This window comes from Rhinolophus sinicus, linkage group LG06, assembly GCF_036562045.2.
Source record: "Rhinolophus sinicus isolate RSC01 linkage group LG06, ASM3656204v1, whole genome shotgun sequence".
Classification (NCBI taxonomy): domain Eukaryota; kingdom Metazoa; phylum Chordata; class Mammalia; order Chiroptera; family Rhinolophidae; genus Rhinolophus; species Rhinolophus sinicus.
The window spans coordinates 119,732,714-119,752,963 of record NC_133756.1 but is presented as its reverse complement, the minus strand read 5'-3'; the positions used below and the strand labels follow the sequence as shown (position 1 = coordinate 119,752,963).

Here is a 20,250-nt window from a genome sequence, read left to right as displayed (position 1 = left end):
CGTAAAGAACATAGGATTTAGCACTAGAGGACTGGAGTTCCAAGTCCCAGCTTCACTTTTACTGGTGAAGTGATGCTGAGCAATAGTTATCTGTACAATAGAGCTAATCACCCTTTTGCACGGAGCTACTGTAAGGATTATGAGCTAGCACGTAAAGTGTCTAGAATATACGCAAAGTGACAGCTCTTACTGGAGTGATACTACTGAACTGGGAGCAGGACGTCACTGAAAACTAACTGCCCCACTGACACCTGTGCTTCAGACCAAGCCGGGGCTTTGAAGCAGTTCCAGGATTTAGTCACCCTCCTGCCTCTCCCACCTGGGGCCCCACTCACTTGGATGGGCTGCAGGCTTTACCAGTGCGGGGGTACATAGCTGTACGCCGGGGTCCCTTGGGCCCTGTACGTTGGCATGGAGACAGGGTGTGCCCCAATTGCGGTGTGCTGGGGTGCAGTCAGCAGGGTACCTGAGCATCCAAAGAGAAAAGTAAAGCTGATGAGGCCGTCCCCGGATGCTGGGGTGAAGAGGATGAAGCCACGGTCCTTCATACGGCTTCTCCACGGCCGGCACCCCCTCCCGTCTGCTCATGAACTGCCGCCTGCCCTCCCCCACCTTGAGGTTTCCCCTTAGAGGAAGTTTTTCTGTAGCTCCAGAGTCAATCCCTCTTCTCCAGGGGTCTCCCTTCACTCTTCTTTGTGTGCTCCTCTCATTGCAAGTGTCATAGTGAGTGGTAACTGTTGGTTTACGTGGTTATTTCCCACCCACCAGTTGTTCCTAAGGGCAGGGCTCTAGTCTGACTGGTCAGTAACTGGTCCCCAGGACCCGAACAACAAGGCTGGCACCAAGGGGATGTTCAATAGGTCCCTGACATGACCCGAGGAAATGAGAGCCCTCAACAACCCCTTACTTAGGGGCAGAATAATCCCCAACTCCCACCTCCTGCCTAGTCCACCCTCGCACTCTCTGCCCGCAGAAGGTGACCCAGCTGATTCTTTGAAAGCTGGGACACTCTAAAGGTCATTCCCAGCTCCCGTCTTCTCGTGCTCTTCTTTGGAATATCAACTCATCCAACGACCTCCCTAAACCCGCTCTTCCTCTTGCTTCTCTCCCACCCCCTCCTCAACGTTCCGGAGGGACAGGAATCTAGTCTAACGTGTGGAGTAAGCCAGAAATGGAGAAGGGTCCTGCACGCCTACTTCTCCCGTGCGTTACAATCAGGTATTGGACAGCCCTTAAGCCCCTGACTGCTAAGGAGCATTGCCCCCTGACCTCCTTTCTGGAACCCTGCTGCTACCAGAATCCTAGCATCACCACATCTCCTCTAAACTACAGCCTCCCCACTGACCTACCTGCTTCCAGCCTCTCCCCATCTAATCCTGCCTCCACCTGGCAGCCAGAGAGAATGTTTAAACCGAACCCCATCTCTCCTCTGCCTAAACCCCTTCGCTAGCTCCTGGTTCCCGAAAGGTATTCTCTCTATTTTATGTTTGCCGACTCCCCCAGCCACCCTTCCAACTTCACATCCTGATTTTCTAAGTGCCTCGCCCATCCCCTCCACATCTTCTTCCTGCGTGGACTGCCCTTCCCTCTGCCATCGCTGGTTAGCCTCTGTTCACCCTGTAAGGCCTCGCTCAACATGCCCTCCTCGGCGAGATTGTCCTCATCCTTGCAGACAGATTCAGAGGGTCCTTCCTCTGTGCTCCCACGCTGTGCTACGGCTGATTCCATGCCTGTTCTCCACCCTCAGGAGCTCCGGGAGGAGGGGGAGGGACTGACACAGAGGTGGCCCTCACCTGCTGACATCGCCATGGTGGTTCCAGCCACCATGCCCATCGCCACACCGTTGGTCCTGGGGGCAGCGACAGGTGCTGGGTAGATGGCAGAGGGGATGCTGTTGGGCTGGACGACCGTGGTGTGGTGGATGACATGGGGCTGGGCAGCGTACACCGGCTGTGTGTAGTAGGCTCCCTGGGGGAAAGGAGACTGAGGTCACATGGGCTTTTGGGGGGTGGAGGGTGGGGCCTGCTCTTCCCAGGCCCTAAGGGAGGGGGTCCGAGAAGCACTGGCCCAGGCACAAGGCGTGGGCCCAGCAAGGGCTCTGTTGCTGTCTTACTACGTGACTGTGGTCAGCTCCATGCTGGGCTCGGCTTTTGGTCTGAACAGTAAGGCTCCAGCCCTGTCTTGCGTTGCTCCTAGGGCCGCTAGGAAGGTCCAACGGGCTAACAGGTCTACTCCCTTAACACAGATGTGAGCACTTTAAAATATCTGTTATTTTGTTGCATTGCGCTCCATGAGCTGCCTAGAGTGTGCGGCTGGGACCACACCCGATGAGTGAAGAAGGAACTGGGCGGCGCTGCTGAGCTCGGGAAGCATTAGTGCAAGTGTCACACTGGTGCGAGCAGTGCTGAACTGTCACATGTTGGGAAAATGTCATATATGCAGAGCATTTCCCTAAACGTATCCTGCTACCTATTACCCTTTAGGAAAAAAGGTGTAGGATGGAGACAACGACCAGATGACTTCCCACTGCCTGGGTCCTGGGGCTGCTTCCTGCTGCCACAGCCCACATGCCTACTGATCTTTGGGGGGAGTAGACAGGGGCCCCTGGCTCATCTTAATCCAGAGCTTCTCAAATCTTTCCACTAAACAATGACAACAACCTCAAAATGTAGGTTTGTAGCCCGAGATCTGAGAGCACAGTGCAAAGCAGCCCACCATCAACAAGACGAACGAATCTCCAGTCTATGTTCTGTCTTTTCAGTTGTACATTCTACTCTACAATACAGCTGTTTTTAAATGCAACAGTGTTCTCCTCACTACTTACAACTCAGGTAGAACTGTCACTCCCGAAAAAGTGCTATGTGAATGTTGAAGACTCATATAGTCACTGTCACATAGCCTTCCGGTCAGAGCGCACACGTTCTATAGGTGAAGTAGCCCAGATGGGAGCACTAAGCGGGGGGGACACTTGCCCAGTGTCAGACAGGGAACTGGGGGCAGAGCCTGGGCACTTATCTCCTCCCCACCCAAGCTCACACTTTATCAAGGAAGGGTCAGTGTGGGGGGTAGGGAGAGATGCCCAAGACATAGGGGTCTCCTCCTCACTCAGCCAGTAGCTCCCTGTGTGACCTTGAACCAGTCACTGCCTCTGCGTCTCAGCTTCCCCACGTGTATGAAAAGAAGTTGAGCTGGGTGATCTCCACGGCCCCTGCCCTTCTGACCATTCTGGGCTCCATTAACCTAAGTGACTGTGTGTGTGTACACCCCCCTCCCCCGGGCTCAGGGCTAGTGTCTCACTGACACGACAGTGACAGCTGGCCAGAGCCATGAACTCGTCTTCCTTCTCTTTCTTTCGCGCACCCACCCTCCCCAGGCTGGTGGCCCTTTTACCTGCAGAAGAGGTGGGCCCAGGCTCCCACATGCACCTACCTGGGCATACAGATTCTGCTGGGGGTAGGCACTTCTGATTGGATACATGGCCGTCTGATAGGGGTTGGGTGATGGGGAGTAGGGGGGTGGAGCAGTGTTACTCTGGGTCGGTGGGACCTTGTATGGAGTCCCCGCAGTGTATCCTGTACCAAGGCAATAAGAGAGACTTCCAGTTAGTCGGCAGAACAGCAGCACCGGCAGGCAGTGGGTCCCAGGGATGACTCCCAGGCCAGGGGGGGCTGAATCCAGGCTGGAAACACAGGCGAGAACAGAGAACAGGACTCCACCCAGAGCCCTGACCCCGGAGGCAGCTCCCTCAGTCCTGGCGCACAAGGCTGTACATGTGATTCTGGCACCTTTGATTTCTCTGGGTCTCAGGGCTGTTGGCTACAAAATAACAGACGAACCAGCTGATCTCTTCAGGGCCCCTGGCAGCACCCAGCCCGGGATTCCCAGCTCCTCGCCGTGAGAGGCAGGAGCACAGAGACGGGAGACCCTCAGCCCGCTCGCTCTGTATCGCACTCTATCTTGCTTTTCTGGCTCCTCACTCAGTACCCAGAGTATTTCCTACTGCTGTTTCTGTCTTTCTTTCCCCCTTACTCTGTATTTCCTTTCCCCCCTTGTATCTCCCCCATGTTCCCCTTCCACCCTGCCAAGGTTTAAGGTGAAAACTCTACACAAAACACCATCAGAGATTCTCATCGTCTGAGACGCACACAGAGCTGGCTTTGCATCGCCCCCAGCGCCTGGAGCAGGGCCGCCTGTGCCCAAGGGGCTGAAGTCAGGGATCATGAAGGTTCACATGAACTAGACCCGGGCCATGTGGGTCCCTCAGCAGGGTGACAAAAGCTGGGGGTGAGGTTGAGAAGTCAAAACCCAAGAAGCTCGCGCTCAGCCCAACTGTGCTACCTTTGAATCTTCTGGAAAAGAGTCAGATCCTATGTTCATGGAAAAACTGGAAACAGGAATCACTCAGGAACAAAAAAAATCACAAAAGGAATAATTCTATAGAACTCAAGGGTATCCTGGGGCTCAGAAAGGGCAAGTACCAGGGAACCTTGGCTTTGGAGCCCCAATGGGTGCTGCTGGGGCTTCTTCCTGTGGTCCCCATCCTCACTTAGTGTGGCCGACATATCACCGAATTTCTCTGGGCCTTAGGTCTTTCGCCTACAAGATGCTCACCAAGGACCCTTTCAGCAACAGGGCACTGTTTCTGCAAAAAGGGACTTGGGGGCAGAGTGGAAAGGGGGCTTTACTAGAAGAGGAGATCTAGGCTTCAGTCTGAGCTTTCCTCCCAATTTGCTGTCACTATTGCCAAGCCTCTGGGCCTTAGTTTCTTATTTTGTAAAATCAGAAAGTTAAGAATGAAGATCTCTTCCTGAACTAAAATCCCATTGCTCTAAAGATCCTAGGTCTCTTCTACCCTAACCCCAAGTAAAAGCAAGCTGCCATATTGCCACAAATCTCCCTTAGTCCACATCACAACTCTGACTTGGTGCCCCCATGTCTCTGATGGTTAGCAGGATGTGGGAGCTGCTATCTAGTCGCCACACAAAGGCTCTACAAAAGGTGTCCTAGCCCTTCCCCGGAATTATGTCATTTATTTTTCCACCTGCAGATCCCCAGTTTGTTCCACGAGGAACCAATTTTGTGGTCAAACAGGCTTGGAAAATAAGTAGCAATGAAGATGGAGTGGAAAGAATACATTAAAGAGAACAAGCATGGATAAGAACTGGAAACTAGAAGGGGAGGTAGGAGTCATTTGAGGGACAAGTCTAGAGCAGATTCCTGCAAGTTTCTAGACTGTGGAGCTCATCTTGAGAGGTGGTCATGGGAAGAGGAGCAGATACCGGGGGGACACAGGGAGTCTAGGTTAGTAGACATCTAGGAGCCATCGGAGGGGAGCTTCACCTTAGCAACACGGTTTACTTCTCTGGAAAACAAAAGGGGTTCTCAGGATGGGCCCATCCCAAGAGCACACAAGGGACTATGATTCTGAGGGATCGTAATCTTTGTTTTGCACACACACACACACACACACACACACAAAAAAGCAGCAAAATAAAACAGAGATAAATATGTTTGCTTTTTATCCCATGACTCTTAGAAATTTTTAAATGACAGGATGAACTGTGACTCTCTAAGACAGGGATATGCAGAAGACTGTGCCCAAGTTTATTTTACTGCAGAATCTTTAATTCACACTATTAACATTTACAACAAACTACAATGTTTTGTGGTAACTATAGCTTGTTTTCGTAAATAGTTTTGCTATAACACAGCCATGTCCATTCATTTACATATCGACCATGGCTGCTTTCCTGCTACAATGGTAGTTGTAACAGAGACTTTATGGCCAGAAAAGCCTAAAGCATTTATTATCTTGCTGACTCCTGATTTAAATGGAGAAAACAAGGTATGGGGAGTCCTGCCAGAGTGGAGAGCACCTCTCTTCTATGCAGGAGGGCAGAGCACCCCTGAATCCTAAGATGCCTGTCTCTGAAAGCTAGCCAGCATGGAGCAGTGGTTCTAAACAGTCTGGAGCCAGACTGACTACCGGGGTCCAGACCTCAGCGCTACTACTTAATAGCTGTAGACGCATCCGTCTCATCTGTAAAAGGGGGTAACAGTATCTACTTCACAGGGTTACTGTGATAAACACATTACTAAGTGCAGAGCCCATTCATAAAGGTTAGCTAATATTTCTTCCTCTCTCGCTGTAGAGAGAGCTAGTGAGCTTCCTGTCCCGGGGGTGTGTAAGCAGAGACTGGTCTGAAAGATGACAGGAGACAGGAGGTTAAACTGTGACTTCCATGGTGTGATCCAACTTGAAACAGACTCTAGAACTCTAAGGTTCTAAAATTGTATGGTTTAAAATGCCATGATTTTATGATTCTTGAAAGTCAACAAGTCAGCAATGGGGGTGACTTCCCTGTATGCTCCCCGAGAATGTGGTCTAGAATTTTCATGCCCTGGGGAAGTGTGGATAGTGGTCCCTCTATGCCACAAGGACATCACCTTCTAAAGGGGGGAGATCGTCCCTCTGAGGAAAACCAAGAGGCTCCAAGAGACTGCAGGAGAATTTGGTTTCCACATCTAAGAATAACCTTGTCTGAGAATGTTTCCCTTTCTTATGAAATGTTATGAAATGAAGACACACACACACACGACAAATCAGTAGCCAACACAGCCGTGGCAGCCAAAATGATGCTGCTGCAGAAGAGCTTGCTGTTTGTCCAGACAGTCTGAGAAGGGAGAAGCAGAATTGCAGAGCTAGAAGAGGCCTTTGAGATCATTAGGACCAACACGCACGTCTCCCAGATGAGATAATGAGCAGCCAGACGCTGAGCGCGCGCGACTGCTCGCGGGGACTCGGGCCTCACTGGTCCTTCCTCTCAGCACAGTGTTTCTCACGGTTACCATTTGGGTCACAACGCTCAGAAACTGCCCTGGACTGCCATCCTGGGCCCTGTCAGTGAACCAGCTCAATTCTTCTCTCAAGAAATACCCTCCCTGGGACTAGACAATATCAGAGGGGCCTTTCTAGTGCTGCCGTTCTAAGTCTCTGAGTATCTCAGTGAAACTTTTATGAGGAAATCACTGCAGAGGACTTTCCATAACCGCCTGGTGATACTGCTTACGGCCTGAGGACCACTGGCAGCCTCGGCGGCCTTGAGTCTCACAAAACTCAGGGTCATTACTCTGTGCATCTAAGTAAAAGCTGTTGGGCCTGATACAAAAAATCCTCCTGCATTTTGCTCAAATGAACTTAGACTCAACTCACTCAGGGGAGGCCGGACTCTCCTTAAAGGAGGCCTACCTAAGTCTGAAGGTCGCAGAGTAGGTCTTGGGAATGCTGTCCCTTAAGGACACTAGAGACTTGCGTTCAACCCTCTGTTTCAGATAAGAACTGGAGCCCACAGGGGCAGAGACATCCCCCAAATTGCACCGCACATCAGCACAGAGCTGGGCCCAGAGTTCAGGGCTCCCCGTCCCCTGGGCAGCGCTGCTGTCAGTTATAGGCCTCTGCAGGCCAATCTTGGGCATTTGCTGTATTAGCCTTTGTATCATCGTTTCACTACAGGCAACACTGTGAGAGGCAAAAGGAATCTGATCACTACAAGTCCCAGCTCTGCCTTATGGAAGAGGTTTTATTGATGACGCCGTTCTCGCTCAGCTCCCTAACCGCAATTCTAGGCTCCATCAACCAAGAGAATAAGCAGAGCGTGTCCATTAGCAGATGAAACCTTTCCCAGCCCCCTCTCCAATCCTTCCGCACGGGCATAAATCCTCTCCAGCTGTAGTGCCCTGTGCCTCCAAGGCACTGATCCACACATCAAGGGAGCCTCTTACACAGGTCGGGTTATTGAGCGTTAGATTTACGTGTCTGGACAAAGCTCTTGGTCTGATTCCTGCTTGACCCCCAAGTCTCCTTGTTGGTAGCGGAACAAGAGGGTGCTGAATACGGAGGAGGAAGACCTACTTACAAACAGGCGTAGCAAGTGTGGGTGAAATTGAACTGAATGTGTCAAAGTGCCCTGAAGGTCCTGTAGCACTGAAAGCCACCAAATCTGTGCTGGGAGGACCCCTGATGGGTGTGGGAGGGTCAGTTAGTCCCACCTCCATTTAAAAAGTGCACAGGTTCATACATTACTTGCTTAAAAGAGAGGAGGTATGTTTTGGTCCTTTCCAGGGACTGTTACAACCTGTGAGAGGACTGGAACATACCGTGTTTCCCTGAAAATAAGACCCAGCCAGACAATCAGCTCTAATACGTCTTTTGGAGCAAAAATTAATAGAAGACCCGTCTTATTTTACTATAATATAAGACCAGGTGTTATATAACCTAAGACCGGGTATAATATAATAATATATCAGGTATAATATAATACTGGGTCTTATATTAATTTTTGCTCCAAAAGATGCATTAGAGCTGATTGTCCGGCTGGGTCTTATTTTCGGGGAAACACAGTAGCTAGTGCACATTTTGATGGGACTGCAGGAAGATTTCAACACAGTAGAAGGTAAGGCCTTCTAATACTCAGACATTCTCACTGTGGAAAGGGCTGGAGGGAATGAGTGCGCCATACCTGGGCATGTGTGAGCAAAGGCTAGTGAACTAACTACTGGTCAGGGCAGCAGAGGGGACATCCCTGCCAGAGTGAAGGGTATTAAGGACCCAGCACCAAGGTGACAGAATCAGGTGCCTAATAGCTAGAGAGAATCTTAAAGTTAACTTAGTCCAGCCCCCTCCCCTTACAGCTGGAAAAACCAAGGTCAGAAGCATGGACGTGAATGATCTGAGGTCACACTGAACCAAACCTAGAATCTACCTCTTTCGGGCTTCCACTCCAGGCCTCTTTCTGCTGCATTACAGAAGGTGTGTCTATACACGTCTATACACATCCATATGTGTAGATGTAAGAAAGAATATGTAAGTGCCCATCAACATTTAGCATGCCATGGGTACCTAGAAAAACTCCCCACTGCTGCCATCCGTCTCTTAAAGAGGACAATTAATCTCATGAAAAAAGACAGTAACAGCAACTTAACCTGGGTGATATCTTTTTCTAGTTGTGCTGCTTACTAGGTTGGATGGCAACAGGTATATTACCTTTCTGAGCCTAGGCTTTCGAACTGGAATAAAAATTCATCCAAATAATAGGACTACAGTGTAGATTAAATGAGAGGGTGATTATGAAAGCATATTCTCCAGGAGGTGAGAGTTAGGTTGTATAGAAACATAAGTTGATGATGACATCTAGGGGCAACGAGAACTAAGGAGAAAATAACACTGAGTATTTTAAAGAAGAGAAATACTTACGCTACATTCTTCTAATCTACTTAATAGACTCACGATGCCCTGAGCCAAGGACCACGGGGCCTCGTCTGCAACATCCCCCCGAGGGCTTGTCCAGCCCCCCCACCTCCCCGGAACAACTGAAGAGACAGGGACTCCCCACATGCAAAGCCAGCTATCTCTCTTTTGGAAAGCTCCGACAAGCACACCATTCCCACTTACATCGAGTCAAAATGCCACTCCGTCGTTTCTAAACACTGGTCCTCATTCTACCCAGTGGAGCCATTTTGTGTTAAAAATCAGATGTGACGGTGAAACCACCAGTCACCCCACTGAGCCTCCAGGTGCGAGTGACCAATCTGACTGGCCAAATGGTTCTGTCCTCCCCGAGGACCCTGTGCACACACTCTACTCCCACAGTCAGCTTCCACGGGGGCAGGATTTCTCGTGCAGGGGGCAACTGTGCCTCCCAGGGATAGTCAGCAATGTTTAGAGACACTTTTGATTGTCATAATGAGGGTTTGCTACTGGCATCCAGTGGGCAGAGGCAAGGGACGCTCTAAGCATCCTACGAGGCACACGACAGCCCTCCACAGCAAAGCATGATGGGATCCAGATGTCCGCGGTGCCGCGGCCGAGAAACCCTGTGCTAGCGGGCGGAGCCTCTCTGTCTAGAGGTCCACAGGCAGGCGCCCACATGTTCCCTCTGTCCTCCCTTCTCCCTCCCTCCCTGCTCTGGGTCTCCCCAAAGCTGGTGGCACGATCAAAGAGGATGACCTTTCCTGTATGAAGAGGGAAAATTTCTTGCATGGGTAGGAGAACCTCTTAAAACTGTCTTACAAGTGTCAGTTTTAAAAGTTCCCTTTCCTTTCTTCCTAAGAGACAAATCAGTCCCAACCGAGGGGAACAACGAAAGGAGGAGACAGGCTGTATTTACTGAAAGCCGCAGAGGATGCTTGATAAGTTCGGTTCTCGGTCCCGGTGTCCACAGGGAGGTGAAAGGTGCCTTCAGTGCCACAGGAAGACGAGTTCTGTGGCCAGGCCTGTTTCATCAGCAGAGTTGCTTAAGGGAAGACACAAGAATGACATTAGGCAGAAATAAGAAGCGGCACCACCAATCACAGACACAAAGCAAAGGTCTCAGGCTGGACAGAGACATATAACCCAAGGGGACCTGTTCAGACACACAAGATGGTTCAGCCTTTCTGAGATGGGTGAGTGAGAGGAGCGCTGAACTGAGCTTCCAAATGATCTGAAACGGAGGGAATCTGAGCTTATACTAATTAGGAGTCGGGATTTTCTACAACTGACACCACGAAGATGCCTATGAATGCTGCCTCCCACTGTGTCTAGCCTAAGGCTCTGGAATATTCCTTAGCCACTTTTTCATGAATGTGTAGCAACTTGGAGCCTTTGAGTATACACACTGGGTCAGGACCCACTGAGTACTTAATGCCTGAAATCTCAGCTGGAGGTGTGTTTAATAAGTTGCTTTCAAAGAGAGACCCCCAAATAATTATCACATGACAAACCTTGCCGGACTGCCATGTCTTCTAAAGGGACTGAGCTTTGGCAACTTAGCAGGTACAGGTTGGCCAGTGTACTCCCTGCTAACGCCTCCTGTGTCTCCATCTAGGGCCAGACAAACCTCTCACACACCCTTTTTCCTCCCGCTGAGGTGCTACTGGTGCCTCCTATGAGATATCTCCATGAATTAGAGATGATCTTTGGGGCCATTAAGAAAGTAAATGTCAAACTCGGGGTAGGTTTGAAATAGAGATGAGGCCAGTTTGAAAGAAATCTATAGAGCCTTCCCAGGCTGCCTCAAAGCTCAGCTTGAAAAATGTGAAAGATGATGCTTTGTATGTTCTAGAAGTGGGGAATAACTCAAAAAACTTACCTTCATGGTATCCTGTGGGGAAGGAGAGAGGAAATAGGGTTTCAAAGGGGGGAAATGCCTAACATTTTAGATATTTCCCCTGATATACTTTCAAACACTAGAGGAGAAACATTCTTGACCCAAATTGCTACTTAGGGTAAAAAGAATAATTTTAACAGTATCTTTTCCATTCACATAAGGTCTTGGGAGTCATGGATGTGGGTGTTTAAAGCATATTAGTAGGAGGTGGGGCTGCACTGGTAACCGTCTGATATACTTGAAACATTTCAACAAGGGGCTGTGGTAAGACGGGTGGTATGAGAAGAAAGTGTGTCTGTAGTCTATAATTCCACCCGGACAGGGACAGTCCATCTCCAGAGAGATCCCATCACCCCCTGCCTGTCCCAGTAACAGGTAACGGCCCTGGTTCCTTCAGTCATGAAGGTACTGGGCCCAGAGAAGGAGATCAAGGACTCTGCTGCTTTTACTGATCGAGGCTGGAAGTGTAGTTGTTCTGGGCTCACCCTGTGCTTGCATTAATGGCCCGCAATACATACAGCGGATGCTGACAAATGAGAAGGAAATCATGGGCAGGGAAGTGACACTAAAAGGAGAATTCTGGCAGAAGAAATGGGGACCCCGCAGAATTCCATGCACAGTCCAGGGCCTTTGCCGGACATCACGACATGGCTCTGCAGACAATGCAGGAGGAGGGCAGTCGGTTATAAACAATTACCCTGGGTTTCTTTTCCCGGGAGAGGGGGTAAGTGGGGGCTGCGGATCAATAATGGGTCCAATTAGTGTTGAAAATCTTATCAAGATGTCTCCAAATTTAGAACCTGCCATTCCATGTGGCTGGAGAGCCCTGGCCACCCAAAGCAACTCCCTAACGGTGAAACTTGTAGCTCTGAGAAGTCAGACAGAGCAAGTCCATGCCCTCAAGACCCCACAGGGACTCCACCAGGGAGCAGGAGGGCTGAATTTGGCTGCAGAGAATTTGGAGAATTTGGAGGTCCAGCTCCGGTCCAGTTGTTCCCCGAAGTGGTGCGTAATTTACCATAATTTTCATCATAAGCCACAAGTCTGACATGAGCCTGAAGGACTGTGTGACAAAGGTAAGTAAATCAAACTTAATCTGAGAGTGACAGGCCTACCCTGCACTCAGCACTGGGAGGGCCACGTGGACGGGACACACGTGGGGCATGGGCACCGCACACAGGGACTTACGGTCTAGCTGGGGATGCAACACAGCCACACGCCAACCAGAGAGTGAACAAGACAGCATCACACACGGTAAGATCAGGTTCCAGATTAACCAGGAAAGAAGCAAGTGCGACTGTGCCTTTGATTGTGTCTTTCCCAAGTGATCAAGTGAACTACACTGCACATGTTCCCGAAGAAGTGGGCACTTTCTTCTGGTGTCATTATAAAGAAAACAAATGTTAGTATTTTCTGTATTTCTTTGTGTATTTGCATACTTAGTGATTCAAATAACTGTATAAATAGGAAGACTGAAAACACATGTCAGCTGTCAACTTGGCTTCTTCGTGTGTCAGCTGTATTGTATGATCTTCCTCCCCATGTACAACTCTAAAGCTGCCCCTTCTGCTAGCAGTGGTGGTGCAGCGCAGCTGTGGGACGAAGACGATCCAGCCGAAGCTTCCAGAGACCTGGTAACAGAGGCGGCTGCTCTGACAGGCATGTTTGCTCTGGTGCCATGAAAGGTACCAACTCCTAGAAATGCTTCTGTATTTTTAGCTGGTAGTTAAATACAAGTGTATACATATGTCAAATATTATTGAGCTGTACATTTGAGACTAGTGCACTTTATGTACTATAGTATATGTGCTATTCCTCAATTTAAAAAGGGGAGGGGTAAGAGGGAGAGAGAGACAGAGAGAGAGAGAGAGAGAGAGAGAGAGAGAGGCAGGAAGCCTCGGCAGTGCAGGGCTGCGGCCCAGTGACAGCATGCTGCCCACATCCGGGTGCTGGGTTGTTCACTTCCCCAGGTACGGGGCCCTCACGCCCTCTGACACTTGAAACAGTCTAGTAAGCACACTTACAAGGAAGAGAGGCAGCAAGGGACCATCATCCTGAACAACGTAGTAAGTCAGGAAATCTGAATTTTAGCCTGGGCTGTGCCACTTATTAACTGTGAGACCTTGGGCAAGTCACACAACCTTTCTAAAACTTCAGTGTTGTTGTCTCATAAAACGGCAATAACGATCACTTCCTAGCACTGACGTAAGGATCAAGAATAAAGTGTCACCCAGTCTTACAGTTTCTAAGCCTGTCCATTGGCTCTGTCCAGCCCTCCATCCTCACAGCTGTGAACAGCTCTAACTCAAGCCCTCATCATCTCTCACCAGAACTACTGCAATAGCTTCCTCATAGTTCTGTTTGCTTTTAATCCTGCCAACTCTAATCTCCAAGCCACATTTACAGCGATAGTTCTAAGACCTAAACCTAATGACAAAACATTTCTTAAACACATTCCATGGCTGTCCACTGCCTACAGGCTGAAGGCTGGACGCCTTGCGTGGCATTCAAGGCCTTCGTGATCTAGTCCTATGATCGCTGCAGACTCGCTCCTGTTCTCACTCTCTGCCCCTGCACTACTGCCACACAAACTGTTTATCATTCCCGAAATACGCCAAGGAACGTTGCATCTCTCTATTTTTGTTCACAATGCTCACTCTTCCTGGCAGGTCTTTCCCCAAATGCTATGCAGTAAACATTTATTAATCCACCAATCATGAGCTGAAGACGCATCTCTACTACAAAGTCTTTCTTTTACCCACCCCTTAACCTTCGCCCCCTCATGGATCCCGTATGGTTCACAATCCCAGTCCCTCTAATCCTGAGAAGCCCCTGCACTTTCTGGCTTCTCTGTCTTCCGCGCTAAACTGTGAGCTCCTTGAGAACAGGGACCCTGTCTTACTGGTCTTTGTATCTTCAAAGGGCCTCGCATGGAACTACACAAGCTATAACTGGAGAAGTGAGAAAGCAAGAGAGCTTCTCCCAATTTTTATGGAGTCTTCTAAGTGCATATATCCTGAGGCAAACAAAAAATGACTCCCCATAAATGATGAGAGAAACAAGTCTGCAACTAGCAAAATTCAAATAATAAAAATACAAGAGGATAGGCTGTTAGCATTTAAAGGGACCTCAAAGATCTTCTGGAATGAAACACATTATCGATGGCCTGGAGACATTAGCAAATTGCCCAAGATCAAACAGCCCACAGCAGCGGCAAGGAGAAATTTTCACAGCTCATCTCCTGAAAGATGTGCCACGCATAAGTTCAATATTCAACATCCAAATGATTCCAGGGTAAAAGCTGAAAAAGTGTGCAGAGATTTTACCAAAAAATTGCCCTGAGCAGCCCAGGTGAGGGTGGTGACAGTGGCAAGTCCCTCCCATGGTCCCTTCCTGTCTATGACAAAAAGGACCTAGTCAAGTTATACTGCTGAGACCCTCACAGGTGCCCACAAGTTCCCGTGGTGCCTTGGGCCTGGAGTCCACACTGCCCAGAGAACCCAGCTTGGGTCCCTTGCTCATTTCAGCACACTGGGCCCTCGCCTCTCTCCATCCAGGACAACGCCCTGAAAACGATCCAGATCAAGATCTGGGCGAATGAAACAGACTGTGTATCTCAAGTCAACCAGGTCTTCAAACATGTCAGACCACCAATGGAGATGAAAAATCTGATCGTGGGGCAGACTGGTCTTTTGGGTTCTCATAGGTATAATCCAGGGACTCCTCCACAGGAGCTGCATGAAGCCAGCAGAGGAGCCACGCAGGCCCAGCAATTTTCGTTCACTTGTTTGTTTGAATTCAGCAGTCAAGTTAGGGTGAAGGTTTCTGACGTGGGTCAGACAGGGACCCCGGAGGGAGGAAGGGGAGAGACGCCTTTTAGTGCCATGCTCCCTCACTGCTGCCCTAGGGGACGGTTCATGTGTGTCTCCAACCCATGATTTGCACCATCAGACATGTTCCTGCATGCTTTAGGAACTGCTGCTGAGCCACCTGGGGGAGCCCAAGCCTAGGGAATGGGATTTGGGGAGGAAAGGAAAGGGGATCTACCGTTGTTACGATATAACACATTCATAGGCCATAATACATATGAGGAAAAATAGCTCTCCTACCATAAGCTGAATGCAGGAACTGAAACTCTGTTGGATAGAAATGTTAGTTGAAATTACCACTAAGAATTTGTGCAAAATAGTCCACATTAAAGTTACAAAAACAGACTTTGTCTCAAGATAGCAGTTTACCCCAGGCCACACAAGAAACAGAATGCAGAGGGTGCCAAACGCTTCTACCCTGGAGGGGAGTGACAGACTTGCCATCCAGAAAACCCTATTCGTGGAGGGGGGGGGCACCTCCTTGGCTGCCACAGCATCTTCCAGGCAGCTGATCAGGAGCTGACTGGGTATAAACAAGCCCACGCTCCTGCTTCTGGCTTCCATGCTAAGAGTAAGTTTCAATTCTCCCACGTACTACAGAGGGACTTCACACGTGACAGACATTATGTGCTAGAGAACGTGAAGGTTCAGGGACAAAATCATCACCTTTGGCATCTGAAGAGTTCTCTCTAAAGCTCCAGAGAGCAAGGACCAATGCAGAGGCACTTCATTCCCTGAAGCCTCTGGGGAAACGCGGTGTTGTAGGAGCAGAGGCTGTGGGCTCAGACAGACGGGGTTTGAATCCCAGCTCCACTGCTTTTTAGCTGGGCAACTTTGGACAAGTTACTTAACCTCACTGAGCAAAACTGGAGGAAGAAAAAGTGTGCAGAGAGTCTAACTCCCAAGAATGAGGGAAACATGAACATTTGTGACATGCTTTGCTCGGTGCCTAGAAGATAGAGGGCAGGTGTTCAGCAAACCCAAATGCCTTTCCCCAGCTCATCGTCTGTAAAATGGGAACATTATATTTGTATTTTACAAGGCTGTTGGGAAATGAAGTGAGGCAATAGATGAAAATGATTTATAAACAGATTTCTTGTGAGACAGTATTTTATTCTCATCTACACTAGTTATCCTTTTTATCCTCTCTTTTCATTTTCAAGTCAGATTACCATTAATACGACACATCCTTTGGTTTCCAGATTCTGAAAACAAGTCTCAGTTGGTTCCTGCCTCTAATGGGGCCAAAGCGTTCTTAACTAAGATTCCTAACATCATTAAGAGCTTGGGGAAAAGCTCCAAGTACCTTCACTGCCCTCAGAACCAATGCAGTATATCCCTGCATCCTGGACCCATGACATTTTAGGGTACTCAGAGCTGCTAAAAATAGCTCTCTCTGCATCAACATCTTGGTCTCCTTGAAGAAGCTGAGAGAAATTTAAACCTGAGAGCCTGGCTCCTTTGCAGGTTTCTACCCCGCAGGCATGTCTCTGCATCACAAATGAGGGCTCTGGCAGGAAGCTGAGTAACCTACAGTGTCCTCTCTGTCCCTGAGCCAGTTAGTTTCTCTAGCCAGAGCTTCCCCACCACAATCAGAAGACCTGGTGAATGCAGAGCCCAGCCTCCCAACATAGGAAATAGCAGGGTAGGGAGGTGGAGGTGTGGGGTGGGGTATGGGTGTGTGTGTGTGTGTGTGTGTGTGTGTGTGTGTGTGTGTGTGTAACTCTTAAGAGAAGGGATCTGCCCAATGTTATACCCAAATCAGTAGCAGTGTTGGTTGTTATAACCCTGGTCTTCCAATTCCCAGTTTGGGGCTTTCTGACAATATGCTAATTACCATCCCCTCTAGTGGATTTGTGGGTTTCTGAGAAAATGAACTGGGTTGATTTAGTCATAACTTAGAAATCTATTGACTTTTTAAAACATAAAACGGGAAAATCAAGTTTGATGAGGGATGATATTTTGTTTTAAAACTGAAACTTAATCAGTACTTTATATATGCCCAGGGCTTTCCAATCTCTACATTCATTCCCCCCACACCCCGTTTCAGCCTCCTCCTGCCTGCTCCCCCTTCTCTCTCTCTAGTCTGGTTGCTCTAGTGTGACCCCTCAGTTTCTTGGGCCAACTGCACCTGTTATGTAGTGGTTAAGAGCACACGTGGGTAGTGGCAGGAAGGCTGGGCTTGGATCTTTGTGCTAGTTCCCTAATTTCCCTACGTTTTAGTTTCCCATTTGGAAAACGTGAATAACAATAGTGCTGACATCAAAGGTTTGCTGGATATAAAACAAGTTAATATCCATAAAGAGCCCAAAATAGGCCCTGGCACACAGGAACCATTCAACAAACATTAGCTATTTATTTCCAATCCTCTACTTTCTTGCCAAACTAATCCTAAAACAATTCTACAACCTCTCACCAGAAGTTGTGACCATCGTGAGAAAATACCCCAGTGCGAGGGAGTAGTCTTGACATACGCACCACATCCACCCTCAGCTGGGCTTCCAGTGTTACCTGGCTTTCACCTGTTGTCGCTTCCTCTCCCACTCCTCACCCCCTGACCTCTGTACTTACAAACCTCCCCTCCAGCCTTGCTCACCTATCTCAGGGAATCCCATCGTTAGATAAGAACTCTCTACTTTCCACTGGGCAATTTATTCTAAGCTTATCCACCTGTGACCTTTTCTATAGTCTGAGAGGGAGAACCGCTCCCCTGTGAGGCACCCATTCTACCTGCTCCCCCAAACAAAGAAACGTAGATTTGCCAGCCCACTGCAGTCTCCTTGGAGGCCCGGATCCATCTGGCACCCCTTCCCCTCCATCTCCGACTCGTCCTCTCCACTTGCCCCTTCCCAGTACGTATTTAACCATGCCCTCTCCAATAACACCTCCTCTGACTCCACGTTCCCTTCTAGTCAATACCCTCTTGTTCTCCTCTCCCTGTGGCCAAGCCTCTCATAAGAGTGGGCTCCATCTGCTAAGACTGCGCTGCGCTCCCTGCCTCGCCACCTCACTGACGTGGCTTCCACACAGGTTGCTGATGGCCTCCTGCCAAGAAAGGCAACGCCTCCTCTTCGCTCCTGATCTTACCTGACCTTCTGCAACTACTCGTTTTGTTTCCGACTGGATAGTTCACCAAGCCAGCTCACAGATCTCATAGTATTTACACTGAAATCATTTCTATGTCGTGAGATAACTGATAATCAAAACCACCATCGTTTTTAAGGCAGAACTTACCAAATTTGATTAAGTAGTTTATCAGGGAGAATTTCTGTAGCTTTTATTGTGTCTGCCTATTATAGATTTGGGGGAAATGCAGAATAAAATATCAATGCTGAAAAACTATTATAGGTTCTCAGCCTGTGTCACTGCTCCCCTCACAAGCTCTTTGAGGCCAATGTCTGCAGCTTCCCCAAGTATGAGTCACCTACAGTGGCTTCCACAGTGCCTCACGCAGAGCAAGGTCAGAATAAATGTCTGTGGAATGACATGTCTATGTAAACACTTCAGGGGTCAACATCACTAATTTGCATACAACAGTTCTCATCTGCCCCAAACAGAAGGGTCTGACAGCTGCATGATGTGTGTACGTGTGTACAATGATGTGTGTAATGACGTGTGCATCATGTCTGTGATGTCACGCCCACTTTAGAGACTGACAGTTGAGGTTCAGAGTGCGGGTGACTTGAAGGGTGCTGATCTAAAAAGTGACTGAGTCCGGACTCAAATCGAGGTCTTCTGACATAGTCCATGGTTTTCTGTCATCTCAACGTCCCAGAGGAAAAGGGAGTGACAGCAGAGTGAGTACTGGGTTGGCCCCAGGGAAGCACTAGACCAAGTGCCAGAGGATCTGCCCCGGGTTCTGGTCCACATGCTGTTGCGGATTCACTGGGTAATTTGGACAAAACACTGCTTTGCTCTGAACCTCCCTTGTCAAGAGAAGGGGCTGAACTGGGGGACCTCTGAGGTCTTTTCAAGCTTTCTAACTTTAGAACAGTAATTACTAAACAAGGAAATGGGGGTATTATCATGACACTTTCCAAATAGGGCCCTTGCACGTCTGCAGCTCAGATTCATCTACTGTCCTCCCTGCTCCCACGCTGCAAGCACTGCCAGCACTCGCAGCCTCCGTGTCTGTCCTCACCCTCCACACCTTTGCTCAGGCTCCACTCTGCCTAGAACGCCCGGCGCTGCCTCTGGGTGCGTAAAAGAATGGCTCCCGCTTCTTCCTCAAGTCTCTACTTCTGGGCCCTCTGGGAAGCCTCCCCTACACTTTCAACCTCAGGAGACTGTTGTCCATGCCTCAGCTTCCTCCCCTCGCCTATGTATTCCTTTTACAACACTCATCCCACGGTACAGCCACGCATTTGTTTATGTGCCAGCTCCCACATGGACTGTAAGCTACTTTAGGCAAAGATGGCATCCTCTCTTTTTTTTTTTATCCCAGCGTAGAGGACATTCAACCAATAAATCCTTGACGAGCATACAAAGAGGCACTTACATAAAACCTCCTACAACCCTGAGGAAGGTAGCACATGTGTCAGAGAGGTGAGGTGACGTCCAAGGCCTCACCACTAGTGAGCTGAGTAATTGGGATTCAAACCCGGGGCTGAGTGCAGAGCCCACACTCCGTCTCCTGCCCGCGGGTGTTAAAACACCAGCTGAGTGTGGGGAGTAAGGTCAGTGGGAAGACCTCTTCATCCTCCTAGCCCAAACGAGAACAAACTTTTTCAACATTTCCAAACCTATGTCTTTCCAAGGAGTGTTGGGCCTTTATTATTTGTGAAAAACAAGTTCCTTGCGTCACATTAAAAACCAGCTTTTTACCCTCTGGTGGCAAGTCTCTCACTTTTCTAACTCCGCAACCCAGAAAGTCTGGGTGTGTGTGTGGGGTGTGTGTGTGGGTTTGTGTGTTTCTCAGTGATACCCTCAGGGGCAACTGAGCAAAGCCCAGATTTGGACATTGTTTGGGAGAGCAGAGAACGTTCTGTGAGGACACGTCTTAGACATTCGGCAGAGGAGAAACGGGCCACCCTGAAGCCCAAGTAGAACGGAGATTTCACTCTTGCCCCCACGGTGAGGCTGAACTGCCCCAGTTCCCAGAGGGAACTCCCAGGAGAATCAGACTTGGACAAGCTGAGCCCAAAGCAATTAAGGACAGGGCAAGGCCAGCAGCAGGTGGATTTGTTTTTCCAAAGAGATCCCACTGCCCACCCCACTTACCACTACCATCTTCA

The 20,250-nt window shown here is 49.1% G+C and overlaps 1 protein-coding gene across 5 annotated transcripts in view; it reads right to left on the bottom strand.

Moving 5' to 3' along the window:
• FAM168A (family with sequence similarity 168 member A) overlaps positions 1 to 20,250 on the bottom strand; it is a 189,122-nt gene that overhangs the window by 5,723 nt on the left and 163,149 nt on the right. For 3 of the 5 annotated variants that reach the window (XM_074335805.1, XM_019744364.2, XM_074335804.1), the window contains 5 exons: positions 15,257 to 15,283; positions 10,167 to 10,292; positions 3,430 to 3,572; positions 1,794 to 1,968; positions 336 to 466 (listed from right to left, as the gene is read on the bottom strand). In XM_074335805.1, coding sequence (XP_074191906.1) covers positions 354 to 466; positions 1,794 to 1,968; positions 3,430 to 3,572; positions 10,167 to 10,292; positions 15,257 to 15,283 — 584 coding nt within the window. In that variant the 3' untranslated portion in view covers positions 336 to 353. The remainder of the gene's footprint in view (positions 1 to 335; positions 467 to 1,793; positions 1,969 to 3,429; positions 3,573 to 10,166; positions 10,293 to 15,256; positions 15,284 to 20,250) is intronic. The other 2 variants (XM_019744365.2, XM_074335806.1) reach the window with 2 other exon arrangements.